A 19,164-nucleotide genomic window follows, 5' to 3' on the forward strand; every position below is an offset into this window, starting at 1 on the left:
TCTCCACCTCAAGTATCATTTTTTTGATCATATATTTCTTGTAGTCAATATCAAGCTCTAAAGTCCTCTTATAGAGAGACCTCACATTGTCTGCTCCAACCTGAAACAACACCAGTGTCTCCCCATCAACTGTAGAGAAAGTAAATACAAGTTACTTACTCCCACAATAATTAGTATATTGTATAATTGTCTTTCATTAGCAACCCAGTAGTTTCACATTGACTCATTGACACATACCCTGTACAAATGTGGCCTGTTGGGAACAGCTGACACTTCCACCAGGGTCTGAAGAAACACCCCCTTCCACTCCTTCCATTCGTCATTATTGGAGAGAACCAGCTCCTCAGCAGGAGTGTACTCCTGTGTAGGAGGGCTCCCTCCTGTCTTTTTCATCTCATTCTTTATCCTGTTGGCTGCAAGTAATGTCAAAGCCATGTCATTGTGCTGTTGTATACCGATATCCTAAAACAGACTGATTTACGCACCTACTTGTTTTGCTTATAAGATATGAAAGTAAGACTACTTACTGATTTTAATTATGTTTTTATATTTATTTTTTATTTGCTCCCACATCAGTTTTACACCACCAGGGTTGCAGCTTAAAGAAAAACTGCATACACGCCATAAGACTACATCTAAGCAACACATTAATGTAATGTGTAGCACTCGGCTTCTAACACTACTATTTAGTAAGGATTTTAATAATGTTGGACCAGAATCAGAGGATACCAGATTCGGACAGGAGGCAGAAATGGTTATTTGCAACATTAAATGACCACACGAGACAAGAAGCTGCAAACTGGTACCTTGTATTATCTTTTTTTGAAATAAACAAAATAAACAAAATAAATAAAAATACTTTAAGTGCAGTTAATAGTTTAATTCCACAGTTTCTCAGTTTCAATTTAGCAACAAGTTATTTCTTCTGTCACTTTTTCTTTTGGTTTTGAACCACTGAGTTCTTTTCAACTATTTTCCTGTTTTGACTGGGTGCACCCTTCTATAGGTAAACTAAATCCTCAATATCTGGATCCAAGGTTAGTTAGGTAACAATATCAGAACCATATCCTGTTCAATATTGTCACTTCACAACACTCTTCAACCTTGCAACAGTTCACCATTCACTGCTCTAGCAATAACAGAATCACTTTAACCAAGGCACAATAATACACCATATCAATAGTATGAATACTCAGTCCACTCATTTAAACCAGTGCTGGTTATGGCTCGGTCCTTCCACAGGCACAGGGAATGCGTTTGAAGAAGAATGAAGAAGGTAAGTGTCTTTTCCAAATCAAGTCAAAAAATGAAGTGAAGTCAGAGTCTGGGACTTTGGATTGTGCAAGTGGGGCTGGGGGTTGAGCATGAAAGTGGTGCTGGCCTTGTGCAGTTAAGATGTTTACCCTACCGCCGTGGCAGGAGAGAGGTAAGGTTGACAGTTCTCGGCTCTGGGCTCTCGGTTCAGGGATCTTCAATCCAGGGATCTAATGGTCTCGTCTGGTTCGGCTCGCCATTAACTTCAAATCAACTCAAAAAACCTGACCAATTCGGGAGTTCCTCTGTGTCACTTGGCAGGTTTCAGTGAGCAGCCTCTCACACACACACTTCTATGAGCGTTCAGCAGTAGGTCCTTTCTCAACAGTGTCACCCAGCGTCTGACTAGTGTACGCTGTGTAGCTTGCCTGCGGTGCTGTGGACCTGCACTCTGATTGGCTGAAGCACTTCTGTGTTGTTAACCCTTTGTGACCCAGGTTACAAATGGAATAAACAAATGTAATTATAGTCAGATCTACTGGTGCCCTAATGATGGTGCAGATATTATAAGCCTATTAACTTTTTACCAGCTGTCCTTCCTGCATTTGGTAGCTACAACTGTGTTGCTCTTTGCCTGGATGAGTGTTTTAATTCTTCATATTTGTTTAATATTATAGTTTGTTCTTCATTTGTGAAGTATGCTGCTCTGCTGCCAGTAGACTTGTTTGCGAGTGGTTATATGCTGCAAACACCGCCCCTTTTATGTGAACATGCTCAGGGCTAGATTGGGAAAACCAGGGTTGACTTACCAAGTTGATAACCACCATCATGTGACTGCTTAGCGTTATTGCGGTTATCAGGGTTAGTAACAAAAAGGGTTATAACAAAAAGATATCCCGTGTATGTTGAACTTGCTTCGTAGTACAGGTCCCAGGTGAAGGCAAAAGTATTTCAGATTTCACTTCAGTCCTGTACGCTCTTCAAATCAAGCAGTAGGCAGTAAAATGTCTGGACAAAGGTTCAATGCAACATGCAATAATATCTCAAGTGTGGTCCTTTAATATAATCTGCAACATATCTGTCCTTCTCCCACTTGGTCCAGTCTAAACAAACAGGGAAAAAGTCAGAGGGCAACTGGTGAACTGGTGGAGAATGACAACCAAGGGACATAAAGCCAGACTGTGACAGGATCATGACATCACCCAAGAACAAATAAATAAGTACAAGGATGTAACAAGGTGAGTGAAATAACAGTTTTAATATTTGCATTGGACAAAAGCATGTTTTTGTGCAATTTTGATTCTATTGCTGTTCTCAATACTAACAAGGCATCTTCAAAGTCTAACTATTGCAACAAAGCACAAATAATATGGACTCACAACAACTATCTAATTCCAATCCCACACACAGGTTCTAGTGGTAGGTATTAGCACCACTAGCTGATGTAGTTGTAATATTAAACAGGAATGAATAATCATAACTTCAGAAGCAGATCATTTTAACCTACATTATCTTAAATCAAGGACTATTTTAATGCATAACTCAGAAGGTGATTTTTACTCCTCAAGACTTTGAGGAGCCATTGAGGGGCCATTGTAGTTGAGGACTAGACTTTACTTCCCCTTAGAGTAAGGGGAAGTAAAGTCTACATGTGATGCGTCATCATATTTAAAAATAATTCCAACCAAAATCTGACTAAAGCTGAAACTAAAGCAGAGTATTTTGCAGAAGTCTAAACAAGTTGTCTGTCTCTCACGATGGGTGGGACTGAAACCACTCAAGGGGTGGTCTAAAAGCATCAGATTTTTTTATACTTGTGTTTGTCATTTGCTGAAAATAGAAAAATGATCATTGATATAGGCTGCTGAAATATAATCATCTGATTGTGGGGACTGTATGATGATAAGTTTATTTTTAAAAAGACAAAAACTGACGTAGCAAAACCATAACTTTGCTCCCCCTAACTGAATAATTGGGATGCATTTGACCCCCTCTTCTATGTGCAGGATATGAGGGAAGATAAAAACAGACAAATGAGGCAATGTGGTTTCTGATTGTCTGTATACGAAGGGTTGATGGGATATGAATAATCCAGCTACTCACTCACTAAAACTGAAGATGAAGACATGAGTACAGCGACAGTATTATGCATAATCATATGCATGCACATCTACACACACACATGCATACAAGTGCACAGGTGGATATTTCTACCCATATATCACATATGCAGCTTACTTTTCATATTTAATGCTATTAGGCTTTCCTCTACTATGTCTAGTTAGAACACAGTCCTCTCTCTCCGTCCCTGTATTCCTCCTCCAGCAGAGAGTCACCTCCTTTTGGACTCCATTACCGACAAATACATACAACAGAGGGTCCATCACACAGTTCAGACTGGACAGTGCCAGTGTGCATGAGAAGAAGAAATGCATCTTCTGTTCAAACTGGCAGTAACTTCCATCAGGTTGGGTGTTGTCATTCTGGTAGAAGACTAGTGAGCGTGCGAGCAGGATAATGTGATATGGAGCGTAGCAAATTGAGAAGATGCCAATTACCCCAAAAGACAGCATGCGGACCTTCCTCTTAGCTTGGGCATTCAGGTGGGGACGTTGGCCTACAGTGGCTAGTATCTTCCAGTAGCAGACAGTCAACACCAGCAGGGGCAGCAGGAAGCCAAAGCCCACTCGGAGGAGGTTGAACAAGGCAACAGGCTTCTGCATGGGATAGGTCTCATAACAACGGTCATTGTTGTTTTCCTCATCATGGGTATCTTTGAGATTGTCATAGATCAGCCACACGATGTGCAGCACCACCACTACAACATGAACAATGGCGCACTGTGTCCAGGTGTAATATGATGTACGGTGGGTTTTGGAGCGGTGGGGGTACGTGACCACCAAACAGCGGTGCACAGAGATACAGCAGAGCAGGTAGATGCTGATATACATGTTGGAGTAGTAGAAGAAGCCGGCAAAACCGCAGCTCATAACACCTAGGTTCCAGTGATGGTCCTGTCGGTAATAATTGATCCAAAGAGGTATGGTGAAGAGGTAAAGCATGTCTGAGAGGGACAGGTTTAGCAGGAAGATGCCCATAACATTTTGCCTCTGCACTTCTCGAAAAATGGGACCCAGCATCAGCACATTGAAGATCAAACCAAAGATAAAAGCCAGGATGTAAACAGCCATCTTGAGGTCACTAATGGCACTTGCACCAATATCAACACATTGAGTTGAGTTTAGGATTGTTGCTGTTGATGTGGTTGTGGCATTCATTGTTGCTTCAGTTTTCTGTCACTTTTCTGATTGGAAATTCACCTGCAAGTGTAAAGAAAACACATAGTTTCATAGGAACAGTTTGTCAGTTTGAGTTAAAATGACACAGGTGACATGAGCTTACTCAGTCATTAGTCTGAGTAAGCTAGACTCAGTCATTAGTCTGGCTACTAAGTGTTCTTCTCCTCTTACTAACAATGGGCCTATAACTGTGAAGACTGTTGTAACCCTTGTTACGATGTAATAACAGAGCACAGGTAAGTAGTAGTCAATAGTAATAACTGGACCAGTAACAGAAGACACTAAGCCTTTAAGAGCCAATATTTTGAACATCAATAATGACACAGACTACAATGGTTTGTATGTTTGTGGCCACTTGTTATTTCAAGCTGAAAGTCAACATGTAATACAACAGCTTTTTTTGGAAAGAACAATGTATGGAAAATAAAACAAAAGATACCCTTTGTTCCCAAAGTTAGTCCTTATTGCGTTGGGGCCCTTTTTCCGACCAAATGTCAGTGTATCACTGTCTATTTTAGTCCTACCACACGGTCTGTGAGAAAGGAGAAACCAAGGAACCCTGCACGCATCTCAGGTTCAATACCAGTGGTTCGGTTCGGCTCGCCACCCAGTTCACACTGGGAATCTCTGGGTCTAGGGATCTGAAGCCTTGCAGGAGTCCAGCAGGAAGTGCTGGCTGCGTCCCCTTTTTCTTTATGGTATCACCAAAAACCTGACCTAGAGACAGGCCAGATGAGATCCAAATATCTCATTACATTCATGCTGTCTGCATAAATCATGTTCATTTTCTAATCTCCCACGAATTATTACCAATTAATAATAATATTTTGTATTAATTAGTTCAAATCATGTTCTCAAAAAGATTTAGTTGTACAACAAAAATATATCTTTAGTTTCAAGTGTTCATTTGTAGTTGTGTAACTATAAATACATTCAAAGTGCTTCTTATAATCATGTTCAAATACACATTAATAACCATCTACAAATACTCAAAATTATGTGGTTACACAAGTAACTGACAAAAGTACATTTTACAAAAATAAAATAAAATACTGTGGAGTACCCCTTTAATTTGGCCAAAATTGCATCAAATGCAGTAAACATTAATAGTAACGTGAGGCATTAAGGCTTAACGTGCTTAATTGTCTCTCCTTGCACCGGTAACAGTGAGAGATTGCACTAAATATTAACCTCTTTAATTACTATAAACATAAAATAAACATAAATTGCACGTAACACCAAATAATCATGCCAGCTAAGTGGCTAGGCTCAAGTTAACACGCTACTAGCATCACAAAACACAGTCTCAGATAGAGCACTATTAGCACCTTTTAATGGCTATCAGCGCCAATTAACATAAATATCAGCTGCCTTACAGTCATCTTAACGGGTTTTATAGTGTTTTCACTCACCGCTGAGTCAAAGTATGAACGAGGTTTACAGCATTTCACCTCGGCAGACCCGCGAAAATCATCCGGCCTCTCACGCTGCTTTACAATCTTAAATGCAACAGTATGGCGGTCAGCAACTGTTTAACATCATCTAGAATTAATATTACTTCGTTCAGAAGATCATTTTTAGTTCTTACCCAACGGATGACAAAAGATTTTATTTTCTCTATGTCCCATCAGCACTCGAGGTAGCCAGCATAGGTTGTTTTTTAAAACAGGAAGTTATAACAGGAAGCGGAACTGCAGCTGATCACCTGGGACTAGTGGGGTTCATTGATTTGTTATTTGGGGATCTTGTCATACTGAGCCCTTCACTGCTGCTTGGAAAATACAATGTTGGCTGTGTTTCTCCTTTTATGCACATAGTTTCATGATTTTAAACAACTTTCAACAGATGTAGTCATTTATATGAGTTATTTGAATGATATTTACTCCAAATGTTATTTCTATACCAACACTTTTTAATAGTTCTTCGTATTATTATTTTCTTAATGTATATAATCACCCTAAATTAATTATTTGTTTGTTTCAAAATAAAATGAATTGTTTTAAAGGGATAATTCTAATATTATAGGCTGTCATTTTAGAGCCTGGGCTACACTCTCCCCTCCTGAACTCATGTACGTCCCTGTACATGGCAGTGATCAAATGTTTTATCTGAGAGGGCAGGACAGGGGAATATAGGGAGTTTTCAGCTTCACTCAAAGCACCTGCTAGTGCTGTGGTCAGTCCATGAAAGAACGATTTAACCACTGTGACAAAGGGGTTTCCAAGTTCAGCATAATCAAGTCGCCTTGACGGTTGACGATTCCTCTCTGATCTTCTGACAGAGGTATCCGTTCCTGTTCGTCTCTCCGTCTCCTCTTTAATCTCTGTCTCTATTTCATCCGACCCATCCTCTCCTTTCTCCTCTTCACTCTCTGACATGTCAGAGAGCACTGGAAGCTGTTCATTCCAGATGTCATCAACATTATCAGGTAAGTTTTCTTTTTCCCCAAGGCATATACTTCCAGGTTGGTCTATTTCATGTATTTGTTCGGTTAGAATTACTCTTTCAGTAGATAGGTACTCAGTGTCACCCTGACGGCTGGTAGGTTTGTCAAGTGTCAGGGGACTGTCTGGCGTACAATCGGACATATCAGGTGGCTTGTCAATTTCGGGAGTGCAATCAGCATTCTGAGCATTCACTGGGCTCTCGACAGAACATACATCTGGAGGTTCAGTATGCTGTGTATCTTGCTCGTTAGACATAGGTGGATCAGGCAGTGCTGGGCTCTCATGCACTGCAGGGACCTGAGCTTTTGGGGGTTGGTTGAAACAGTATGAGACAGACTGGAATGAGCTCATCGTCCTCCTCCTCCGAGGAACAATCGGCATCTACAGCAGGATTTGCACGAGTTGCTGGTCTGCGCTTTGCAGGCTGCTGAACAGGTTCAATGCTTTCCTCTGTTGGTAGGTATCCACATGGGAGGAGTAAGTCCCTATGCAGTGTCCTTAAAGGACCATCCTTGTTTTCGGGTTTAACCGTATAGACAGGAAGGGTGCCTGCTCTGCTCACCACTACATGGACAATCGACTCCCATTTGTCTGAGATCTTATGCTTCCCTCGGATGCGGACATTCCTGATCAGTACTCGGTCTCCAGCTTCCAAGTCTGAAGCAGTCACACGCCTGTCAAACCGTGTTTTGTTTTTGTGTGCTGTCTTTGCAGCGTTATCCATGGCTATTTTGTAGCTTTCCTCGAGCCGTGACTTAAGGTTTTGCACATACTCGGAATGTGATGTGTGTTGGCTGCCACGCACTGGTAATCCAAATGCCAGATCAACCGGCAGGCGAGGCTGGCGCCCAAACATTAATTCGTATGGTGTGAAACCTGTCACGTCATTCCTGGTGCAATTATAAGCGTGGACCAGGGGTTTTACAAAATCACGCCAACGAGACTTCTCTTGGTTCTGAAGGGTGCCTAGCATGTCTAGTAAGGTGCGATTAAATCGCTCAACAGGGTTGCCCCTAGGGTGGTATGGGGTTGTCCTTACTTTCTGTATGCCAGCCACTTGACAGAGCTCTTTTATCATGCGAGATTCGAAATCTGGCCCCTGGTCGCTATGTAGCTTTTCCGGCATGCCGTAGTGCACCATAAAGTTCTCCCACAGACACTTTGCCACTGTGCGTACCTTCTGGTTAGGTGTAGGAATGGCAACCGCAAATTTGGTAAAGTGATCCGTGATCACAAGGATGTCTTTGGTCCCACTTTTATCAGGTTCAAGAGAGAGAAAGTCCATACAAAGGAGTTCAAGGGGTCTAGTGGTGTTAATATTGACCAAGGGCGCCGCTCTCTCAGGTGGTGCCTTCCTCCGCACGCATCTGCCATATGTCCTCACCTTCCTCTCCATATCCTCAGCCATCCTCGGCCAGTAGAATCGGGACCTTACGAGATCCATTGTACGGTCCACTCCCATGTGACCCATATGGTCATGTAGGCTGGTCAGAACTGTATCACGGAGCTCAGCTGGGAGCACAAGTTGGTAGGTTGTTTTGGGACCCTCTTGACGACGTCTGTACAAGACATTATTCAAGAGCTCAAGGCGATTTAACTCTCGGAGCAGGAGTGGGAGGTCAGGGAGTTGATTCCGCAAGGTGGGGGGTGGTGTGTCCCCATACTCGATTTGGGAAATGACATGCCTTATACATTGGTCTGTCCGTTGTTTATCTATCAGCTCTGCTTCAGATAGATGGGGGATGACTGGCAATCCTCCGACTTGACCTTCTTGCTCGTAGCTGTCGGGCACAGCATTAGCAGAGATGGCAAGACACTCAACTAGGGCAACATTATCAGCACTACTTTCATCATCATAGACACTGTAGATAAGCTGTCTTTCACAGATGGCTTGCACGACTGCTTGATCGACTGCGTCAATGTTTTCTGGATCAGAGAGGTGATCTCGGGTGAACTGGAGAATGCGTTCCCTCTCCTTTTGGGATTTGAGGTCATCCTCTAACTTTCCATGCGGCCTACGGGACAAGCCGTCCGCATCACCGTTCTGCTTTCCAGGCCGGTAAAGAAGTTTGAATGAGAATGTGGACAGTGCTGCCAGCCATCTATAGCTTGTCGCATCCAGTTTTGCTGAGGTTAGTATATAAGTCAGCGGGTTGTTATCAGTAACAACGGTGAAATGGTTACCATATAGGTAATCGCTGAACTTTTCAGTGAATGACCACTTTAGCGCTAAGAATTCTAATTTATGTGCTGGGTAGCGACTTTCACTACAGGACAGCCCTCTGCTCGCGTAGCCAATAACTTGGAGCTGACCCTCTTGCTCCTGATACAGGACAGCACCAAGCCCGGTGGCACTGGCGTCGGTGTGGAGCACATAGGGCTTCTGGGGATCCGCAAAACCCAGCACAGGTGCGGTGGTAAGTTTACTGATGACGGTCTTGAATGCTTGCTGGCAAGCAGGGGACCATCGTTCCCCAAAGAGCTCCTTTGGATTATGGTACTGTTCTGATTTCTGTTTCATCTTCGCCTCCTTTTGAGAAGGTGGGTAACCCGAAGTTAGATCATGGAGGGGCTTCACGATACTGGAATAACCTTTAACAAACCTCCTATAGTACCCAGCAAACCCAAGGAAGGATCTTAATTCTCGCAAGTTCTGGGGAATTGGCCAAGTCTTAAGGGCAGAGATCTTCTCTGGATCGGTTTGTACTCCATTCCTGGACACCACATGGCCAAGGTAACCGACTGACGTCTGAAAGAAGACACACTTTTCCGGGGACAGTTTCAGACCAAACTCTTTGAGACGAGAGAGCGCTTTTATCAACTTCTCCTCATGTTCCTCTAGGGTTCTGGAGAACACAATCAAGTCGTCGAGGAAGACCAACACATCCTTTAAATGCATGTCTCCCATGCACTTTTCCATTAATCTTTGAAATGTGCTCGGAGCATTCGTCACTCCCTGAGGCATGCGATTGAACTCCCAGAAACCGAGAGGGCACACAAAAGCAGTTTTTGGTTTGTCTGCCTCCTCAACCTCTATCTGATAGAACCCTGATTTTAAATCGAGGACAGAGAACCACTGGGAGCCATTGAGAGCACAGAACGTGTCCTCAAATTTGGGGAGAGAATATGCATCCTTAATGGTCTGGAGATTGAGACGCCTGTAATCTATGCACAAGCGGACCTGGCCATTTTTTTTCCTGACCACCACAATTGGTGACGAGAATGGTGACTCCGACTCTCTGATGACTCCTGCATCAAGAAGCTCTTGGATGTGTTTCCGAACTGCTTCAAGGTCTTGTGGGTGGATTGGTCGAGGGCGCAATTTGAAGGGAGTTTCATCCGAGAGCTTTATGTGATGCGTTACCTTATCTGTTCGGCCGAAATCCGAGTCGTGTTGCGCAAACACGTCAGGCATGTTGTTGAGTTGCCGAGAGATGCGTTCTTTCCACTCAGGTGGGACTGGGGACTCGCCAAAGTTAAAGCTTAGAGCAGGCTTTTGGGAGAGCTTTGTCTCTGGTGACCCTTGGAGTGGCTCAGGTGCCTTGGCCACACTGTGCTCCTTTAACAATATGGTCTGGTAAGTACAGATCTGTGCTATTGTGCACTTTGCAGGAATGGCAATATCATGATCAGACTCATTACAGATCACAACTGGTAGCTTATTGGGCCGCCGTTGGGGAAGATCAATCAGGGCAGCTTTAACAAGCAAACCACCTGGCAAGGAGGATGAAGATGGGTGTTCGATAAGAACGGACTTCTCGCTCTGGAACCCGTTCATTGGAGCAACTCCTTCCAGTACAACAGTTTCACCAGCTGGAATGATTTGGGAGCTCTTCCCATGTAGCCTCACTACACCGCAGGGCTCGATGTCGTTTGCCCGCTTGTGTCTCACCTCAAGTATTTTAAGGACTGCTCTGTAACCGTGCGGGGTAGGCTGATGTGTCATTCCAGTTTTGGAATAGATGTCATAGAGCACATCAAGGGTATTAGTGCCTATAAGCACAAGGGGCTCTGTGACGGCTTCAAAGTCAGGTATGACTAGGGCAAGTGTGTTTACATCAACTGATGCCCCCACAAGTTCTTTTGGGAAAGTTACAGCCAACTCAACATAGCCCAAATAGGGGACGGACTGCCCCGCTGCTGCCTCTACCTCTAGGAGGTTGAATAATGGCTTAATCTCTTGCTCTGAAAGATGTTGTGTGTAGAACGACTGAGGAATGGTTGTTACTTGTGAACCTGTGTCAAGCAGGCAGTTGACTGCTTCGTCTTTTATGGTCACTCGAGCTGTACTCTTGGTGCCAACCAACCGCTTGGGAAGCCGGAAAGGTGGGTTTCAATACACATGTTCCAGGCTGGAACAGGATTGGGCTTTGACTCTTGCAGCTGGGGGTTTTTTTACATCTGGGGGACGTTGTTGACTCTCCTCAGCCCCTGTTTGTCCCGCAACAGGGCCTGTTACTCGTTTAAATGCGGCTGGGACCATTTTGTGTTTCCCACCTGTGCTGCTTTTCCTCAAACTGCTTCCTCTTTTCAGCTACTAAAGCTGGGTTTGCTGTGCTGGTGCAAGATGGAGCAATGTGTCCATCTTCCCCGCAGTTGAAGCAGTACACGGGTTTGGGTTTGTTTGCCGGGTTCTTTTTGATCGGTTCTCGCATGTCTGTCTTGGCATCATCTGGCCCTGATACTCTACTCTGAAACTTCCCAGCTGCTCCCTTGTTGCCACCCCCCTTTGTCCTTTTCGATTGCATGAATGAGGTTAGTTGACTCTGTAGACTAACCACCTGTTTCCTCACGTCCTCAATAGCACTGAGGCCGATCTCATGACTCTCCTCTGGCACACAGGCATATGCACCATGGAACTGCAACTGGGCTTTCTGCTTTGTAGCACCCATATGTTTTTTCATACGACTGGCTTTCGCTTGCTGTTTGTCTTCTTCAGAGCGTATCATTAGCAAGAGATCTGAAAATGAGGGTGGACTACTTTTCTTTTGTTCGAGTTGCAGGGTGTTGAGCAAGGCATTATCCCAACACCCCCTGCAGAACTGCTTAAGAAGGTGTCTGTCTACTTCCTCGTGTGCAACCCCGCCCCTTTTTATCACAAGGTTTAAAACTAGCTGCAGCCGATGGAGGTAAGCGGAGGGCCTCTCACCCAGATCTTGGAGGGTGTTCAGGAATCGTGCGAAAAGTTCCTCCCCATCTTCCACAGTGCCAAAAGCTGAGTCTAGTAGCTGTAGATAGGCTGAAGGGGGTGACTCAGGCCGTAGCCCTTTGACAATATCAAGTGCGGGCGGGAGCAAGCTCTCAAAGATCTTTCTGGATATTTGCAGGGGGGACATGCTGGAATCAGTTTGGAGCAGCTCAATATGTGAGCGCCAAGTATCATAGTCGGTTTCATTATTAGGTCTGGGGGCCTTTCCAGAGAAGGAGCGGAGTCTCACTGGGGATTGCACTTGTGGGACAGCATCCTGTCTCCGTACGATGTGCTCAACCACGACCTTCTGGACTTCAGGTGAATTCATATCACTTAACGAAAGGGATGGTAATCTCTTTTCATTAATGAGTAGGGCAGAGTCAGTGGCACCTAAGCCATTATTGCTTGGTGATATATCTGAGAATGAGATGAGAGGCTGTTGCTCAGGGCCCAGAGGTGAAGGTATGAAGACAGTGGGCTCAGCAGGTATGGGGGGAGAGCCTTCAGCTCGGGGTTGCATAGCTTCAACATCTTCACCTATCTGAGACATCATTTCTTTCAGCACCTCACCATAATCTTTACCACTCTGCTTAGCCAGCTCCTTGAGCTCAGCCAGATATGTCTTGGTAACATTGCTGCCGATCTTAGTAGTGTACACACTGCTTAGTGTCTTTACTTCATAGGCAATGGGGGGATTGCTATGTACTGTGTACGTATGCGGCAAGTGAGGTTCTAAGCCTTCCAAGGCTGAACCACTCGAGTACTCAACGATCAGGTTTTGGTAGAGTTCATCTGATAGATCATCAACAACAAGGGATCTCTCAATATTGCCATACTTCTTTAGATAATCAATTACCTGTTCATCTTGATCAGCTATCTGTGTCAGACCATTAACAATAACTGCATTTGGGATTTTAACATCATACCTTTGTACAAAGTCCATATTGGACATGATTTCAGTATTGATATTCAAATTAATTGGCTCCTGGCTGGCTCGCCAATTCTGTAACCCTTGTTACGATGTAATAACAGAGCACAGGTAAGTAGTAGTCAATAGTAATAACTGGACCAGTAACAGAAGACACTAAGCCTTTAAGAGCCAATATTTTGAACATCAATAATGACACAGACTACAATGGTTTGTATGTTTGTGGCCACTTGTTATTTCAAGCTGAAAGTCAACATGTAATACAACAGCTTTTTTTGGAAAGAACAATGTATGGAAAATAAAACAAAAGATACCCTTTGTTCCCAAAGTTAGTCCTTATTGCGTTGGGGCCCTTTTTCCGACCAAATGTCAGTGTATCACTGTCTATTTTAGTCCTACCACACGGTCTGTGAGAAAGGAGAAACCAAGGAACCCTGCACGCATCTCAGGTTCAATACCAGTGGTTCGGTTCGGCTCGCCACCCAGTTCACACTGGGAATCTCTGGGTCTAGGGATCTGAAGCCTTGCAGGAGTCCAGCAGGAAGTGCTGGCTGCGTCCCCTTTTTCTTTATGGTATCACCAAAAACCTGACCTAGAGACAGGCCAGATGAGATCCAAATATCTCATTACATTCATGCTGTCTGCATAAATCATGTTCATTTTCTAATCTCCCACGAATTATTACCAATTAATAATAATATTTTGTATTAATTAGTTCAAATCATGTTCTCAAAAAGATTTAGTTGTACAACAAAAATATATCTTTAGTTTCAAGTGTTCATTTGTAGTTGTGTAACTATAAATACATTCAAAGTGCTTCTTATAATCATGTTCAAATACACATTAATAACCATCTACAAATACTCAAAATTATGTGGTTACACAAGTAACTGACAAAAGTACATTTTACAAAAATAAAATAAAATACTGTGGAGTACCCCTTTAATTTGGCCAAAATTGCATCAAATGCAGTAAACATTAATAGTAACGTGAGGCATTAAGGCTTAACGTGCTTAATTGTCTCTCCTTGCACCGGTAACAGTGAGAGATTGCACTAAATATTAACCTCTTTAATTACTATAAACATAAAATAAACATAAATTGCACGTAACACCAAATAATCATGCCAGCTAAGTGGCTAGGCTCAAGTTAACACGCTACTAGCATCACAAAACACAGTCTCAGATAGAGCACTATTAGCACCTTTTAATGGCTATCAGCGCCAATTAACATAAATATCAGCTGCCTTACAGTCATCTTAACGGGTTTTATAGTGTTTTCACTCACCGCTGAGTCAAAGTATGAACGAGGTTTACAGCATTTCACCTCGGCAGACCCGCGAAAATCATCCGGCCTCTCACGCTGCTTTACAATCTTAAATGCAACAGTATGGCGGTCAGCAACTGTTTAACATCATCTAGAATTAATATTACTTCGTTCAGAAGATCATTTTTAGTTCTTACCCAACGGATGACAAAAGATTTTATTTTCTCTATGTCCCATCAGCACTCGAGGTAGCCAGCATAGGTTGTTTTTTAAAACAGGAAGTTATAACAGGAAGCGGAACTGCAGCTGATCACCTGGGACTAGTGGGGTTCATTGATTTGTTATTTGGGGATCTTGTCATACTGAGCCCTTCACTGCTGCTTGGAAAATACAATGTTGGCTGTGTTTCTCCTTTTATGCACATAGTTTCATGATTTTAAACAACTTTCAACAGATGTAGTCATTTATATGAGTTATTTGAATGATATTTACTCCAAATGTTATTTCTATACCAACACTTTTTAATAGTTCTTCGTATTATTATTTTCTTAATGTATATAATCACCCTAAATTAATTATTTGTTTGTTTCAAAATAAAATGAATTGTTTTAAAGGGATAATTCTAATATTATAGGCTGTCATTTTAGAGCCTGGGCTACACTGTTCTATTCATGTCATATGCTTTTATCGCTGCTTTTTACAATTAGTGTGGGATTTCCTCTTTCCTTTAGCCTAAAGGTAATCATTAGGGGTGATTACAAATACATTATTCAACAAAGCACAAATAGTGTTTTTTTTATGAATATTTGTTTCGTACAAATATTTTTAAAAATGACTTGTTTTCGGGAAGAAAAAAAAAACCTGTCAAATACCAGCGTGCAGATCAGTTACATTGCTTTCTCAGTCTCTGTCTTCTGCTCCGCTGTTCTAAACGAGGGGAGTCGCATCCACCTGCTGCACGACGCACATTTCCTTATTTGAGCATCACTCCCGGCATTGAGAGTGTTCCCCAGAGATAAAGCTGAGCTACTGACACAAGCAAAGTGCTTTCAAGATACTCTCCATAACCTGTTGCTCCCTTTCAGCAAAGTTAGGTTGTAAAAAATAGGCAATAAATGAAAAGTGCAAAACAGTAATTACCTTTGATGTTCTTCCCGACACATTACACACTGTCTCTGTGTTATGGGTGTATTAATAGGTAGAGGTCTGTCTGCAATGAGTAAAGTTTTAGCTCAGTAGTCAGCGCAGTCATCTATGATCTGGGAGACTCCAGGTCAAGACCCGATGTGGTGACCTCCCTTCTAAGGTAGTTTATTCATGAACACTTATTGTAACACTTTAATTTTCTAAGATTAAAAGCATAATAAAAACAAAAACAGGATTTCTAAGACTCTTTCCACTTTTATTCAAATAAAAATATAAATAATTTTGCTGCCTCAACAAATATAGATACAAATACAAATACTGGACCATCTGCACATCCCTAGTAATCATTGTCTATTTTTCACATTAAACACTATTTAAATTTATTTTATCGCATAATCCCAATGCAGGCCTGCTTTACACAGCTGATCCAACCTTCACTTACTCATTTTGTTCATCTGAGCAAACTATGTGTTTGCTAATATTAGAAACTGAACTAAGCCAGGTTGTTATTACACAACATTGAGGCTTTAAAAGAGCAAAACATCAGCATTTCTGTCAAGAAAGGGAATGTGCTGCATCCTATGAGAGAACGATGGTCAGACAGGCACATAGGCTCACATATCTTATTCCCTGACTATAAATTATTACTCTCAGGAAGACGTTATAGAGCTAGCAGATGTAAATGTAACCGTTTCAAGCTTTCCTTCGTACCAACTTCTATTGTACTACTCAATAAACAACCAGCTGAACCCCCACGATTGTAGTGCATCAAGCTCAGTGCAGGAGGTGTAATAAGGAAGTAGGCTCAGTTGTTTTTTAGTCTAGGTAGTATGTTCTATGATTATTGAGATTTTATCTATTACAAAGTGAATAATGTCTCACTTTTTGCCATAGGTTATGTGTAATAACTTATCCTTAGTAGTGCCTCAAGTACAGTGAAGGAGGTGCTATAAGGTGGAAGGCACTGTAGTTTTTAGACTAGGTAGTATGTCGTATGAATTTTTAAGATTTCATCCATTGTTTACAATGTGATCTATGTTTCACTTACGTTATCTTGGGTTACGTGCAACATCTGATGGTTATGGTCTTTGGTTATGTTGCAATATCTTATCTGTTCTAGTTGAATGTAATCAACTGGTGTCTGAGTGGTCGCTTTTGAATTACATTGATCATGTTGGTCATGTATTGCTTACTGTTGGATCGCAGCTGTGTGTGCTACCTTTTGCATGTATGCACCACAGAACTGTCTAGTGAATCTAATATTTAGTGATCTTTTATTGCATTGTGTGATCATAGTTCAGTTCGGCACTTTTTTAAACTAGTGCACCACTGCATCTTCTTGTCATTGAGGTATGTTTCTGTACAGGAAATATTTTGTCATGTATTGTCTTGTAATGAGGTATATTTTTGTCCATGTACTGTTTTGTCATGTATCACTTGATTGCAACTTGTGTAGTACTTTTGCCCAAGACAAATTTCCCTTGGGACATTAAAGTTTATCTCATTTTATCTCATCCTAAATGTCCTTTTTTCCAAACGTCCAAAATCCATCTGTCATAGCTTGCCTCCCTAATAGCGAAGCTATGCTTCAGAGATCTCATAGTCCACCAGTACATTTCTGTGAATTTTCCCTCTTTCTTCATGTTAAGCAGTTCTCTGTTGTACTCTCCAGCCTGTAGTAGTGACCACTGCTGGGAGAGCCGCAGAAAAACATTCAGCCCTGCAGAGATTCAACATTTCTAGCCTAATTATTCTTGCAATGCTGACTCACACAGCCTCAAGCATGCCGTCTTTCCCTGTCAGCAGTCCACTGGAGACAAAAAGAGAACTAGCAAAGTGAGGTTTCAAAATAAATGAATACTCTTAACAACCTGCTTGAAAAACATGCAAACATACCACACATTTTTAACCTTTTCATTGTTACTCTTTTGAGGCATTTTTTCTTAAGTCTAGTATACTTTCCAGAAATCTTACAACCAGAAATGTAATCATTAACGACCTCACCTGTTGTTTTTGGTTTGAGGTGTGTCTTGATTTTGAATCTATCCAGTGGGTGAAGAGTTTCAGACACATTCCACAGATCAATCCAGGAGGGTCAGAGGACGAGCTTCAGAAGAGACTCTTCACAGCTGCTGACATAAAGTCAAACCACTACAATCCCACATGATGCTCTCAAACAATTACTACACAAGATAGAGACAAGACAGCCACAGTTGAAGTATCAGCAAGTAGAGAGTAGAAAGGGATGACTACAAAAAAGGGGAAGACAGAAGTAGATTTAAGGTTTGAAGAGAAACACTTGACTGTGATGGAGCAGATATAATAACTTGAATATTCTTCCGGTATTAAACTGTATTTAAAGGAAGCTGAAACTTTGTGGGGAGACAGCCATAAAACACGTCACATACCTCTGCCTTTATTTCTCAATTTTACTTTCACATTGATACATGTCTTTTCATAGTGTAAATATACATCACAATGGAGCTTTTTCACCTCTTAAAGCAGCTATAATCAGTATTTTTATATTAACAATGGATTGGACACAACTACTTGTGTGTGAAAAGGGTTGATGCAGAGCCTGATAGCATCTTTTAGCTCACTGTTTTGATTTTCTGGCTGCAGCTTTACTGTTTCTGCTGCAAGTAGTAAAAAAATCTGTTACTACTGGTTTATGTGCAACTCTGTGCTCTCTGTCTTGATATTTTATCTTCATTATTGCAAAGATACTCTGTGTAGCTTACAGGTTCAAACCTGAAGGGAGGCATGTTCTACTGCTGCTACTTACCTAAGTCATGTTGTCTGCTTGTAAATTTGATACTACATCACAAATGTCGAACTACATTGCTTTTAAAGACACAAATTTATAGCAAGACTGCAGTCAATTGTAAAACTGTTGTATCACACCCTGGCAGGTTAAAGTCACCTCACTCTGCTGTGTCAAACTCTTTACAAGGAAAGCTTTCATATGTCCGGAGTTGACTTTTAAAAGCACAACTTGTGGGTGGAATTTCTGTGATTGTTCCAAGTTCAAGGGTTGTGAAGTGTGCATGACATTTTTAAAATGGTGGACCCTGTGAAAGTTACTTTTCACATGAACTCTTTTTCGTTCCCAATGATGTTGATGTGTAGTAACAAAATCTTATGCTTTTTTGAAAAGATAACAAGCTCATGTGATTTTTTTTTCTAGCAACAGCATTCTCACTTAAACCACAAAAACCCTTTGACTATTGTGTACGTGATCACTCACACAAACCTTGCCACAAGTTTAATTTGAAGGTAGTGTATACCGCCACTGCTACATGAGGACTGTTATACTTTCAGTTCAGTGACCACACTGATCATTTCCTGAAACACTTCAACAACCACGTATCTACAGAGAAAAGACAGATATAATGAATATAACTGAATTGTTAAATGACATATTAACTTTTCACTAATTAACAGTTAATTGTCTTTTGATGCAAATTAATGTAACATCTCAAATTGATTTTAAGTACCTACCTGATCTATTCCTTTATATTTGAAATGTGTATATTTGTATTTTTGTATAATGTATTTGTATAATTGACCATAACACCCAGATAGCATAAGGAAGTGGGCCACTTCAGGCAATGATGTGGCACTGCTGGCCGC

At 41.8% G+C, this 19,164-nt stretch overlaps 1 protein-coding gene across 1 annotated transcript; it reads right to left on the bottom strand.

Annotated features, from left to right (window-relative positions):
• Window positions 1–1,856: 1,856 nt before the first annotated feature.
• LOC137169422 (G-protein coupled receptor 4-like) lies at window positions 1,857–17,842 on the bottom strand. Its single transcript, XM_067572604.1, has 2 exons — window positions 17,536–17,842; window positions 1,857–4,574 (listed from the first exon to the last, which is right to left on the bottom strand). Exon 2 carries the CDS (start codon window positions 4,530–4,532, stop codon window positions 3,489–3,491), a length of 1,044 nt encoding a protein of 347 aa, XP_067428705.1. The 5' UTR covers window positions 4,533–4,574; window positions 17,536–17,842; the 3' UTR covers window positions 1,857–3,488.
• Between the last annotated feature and the right edge of the window lie 1,322 nt (window positions 17,843–19,164).

This window comes from Thunnus thynnus, chromosome 18 (assembly GCF_963924715.1).
Source record: "Thunnus thynnus chromosome 18, fThuThy2.1, whole genome shotgun sequence".
In the NCBI taxonomy this organism is placed as follows: Eukaryota; Metazoa; Chordata; class Actinopteri; order Scombriformes; family Scombridae; genus Thunnus; species Thunnus thynnus.

Bases quoted from the DNA above. Each gene is read 5' to 3' on its own strand.
- LOC137169422 (XM_067572604.1), bottom strand. From the start codon at position 4,532: ATGAATGCCACAACCACATCAACAGCAACAATCCTAAACTCAACTCAA.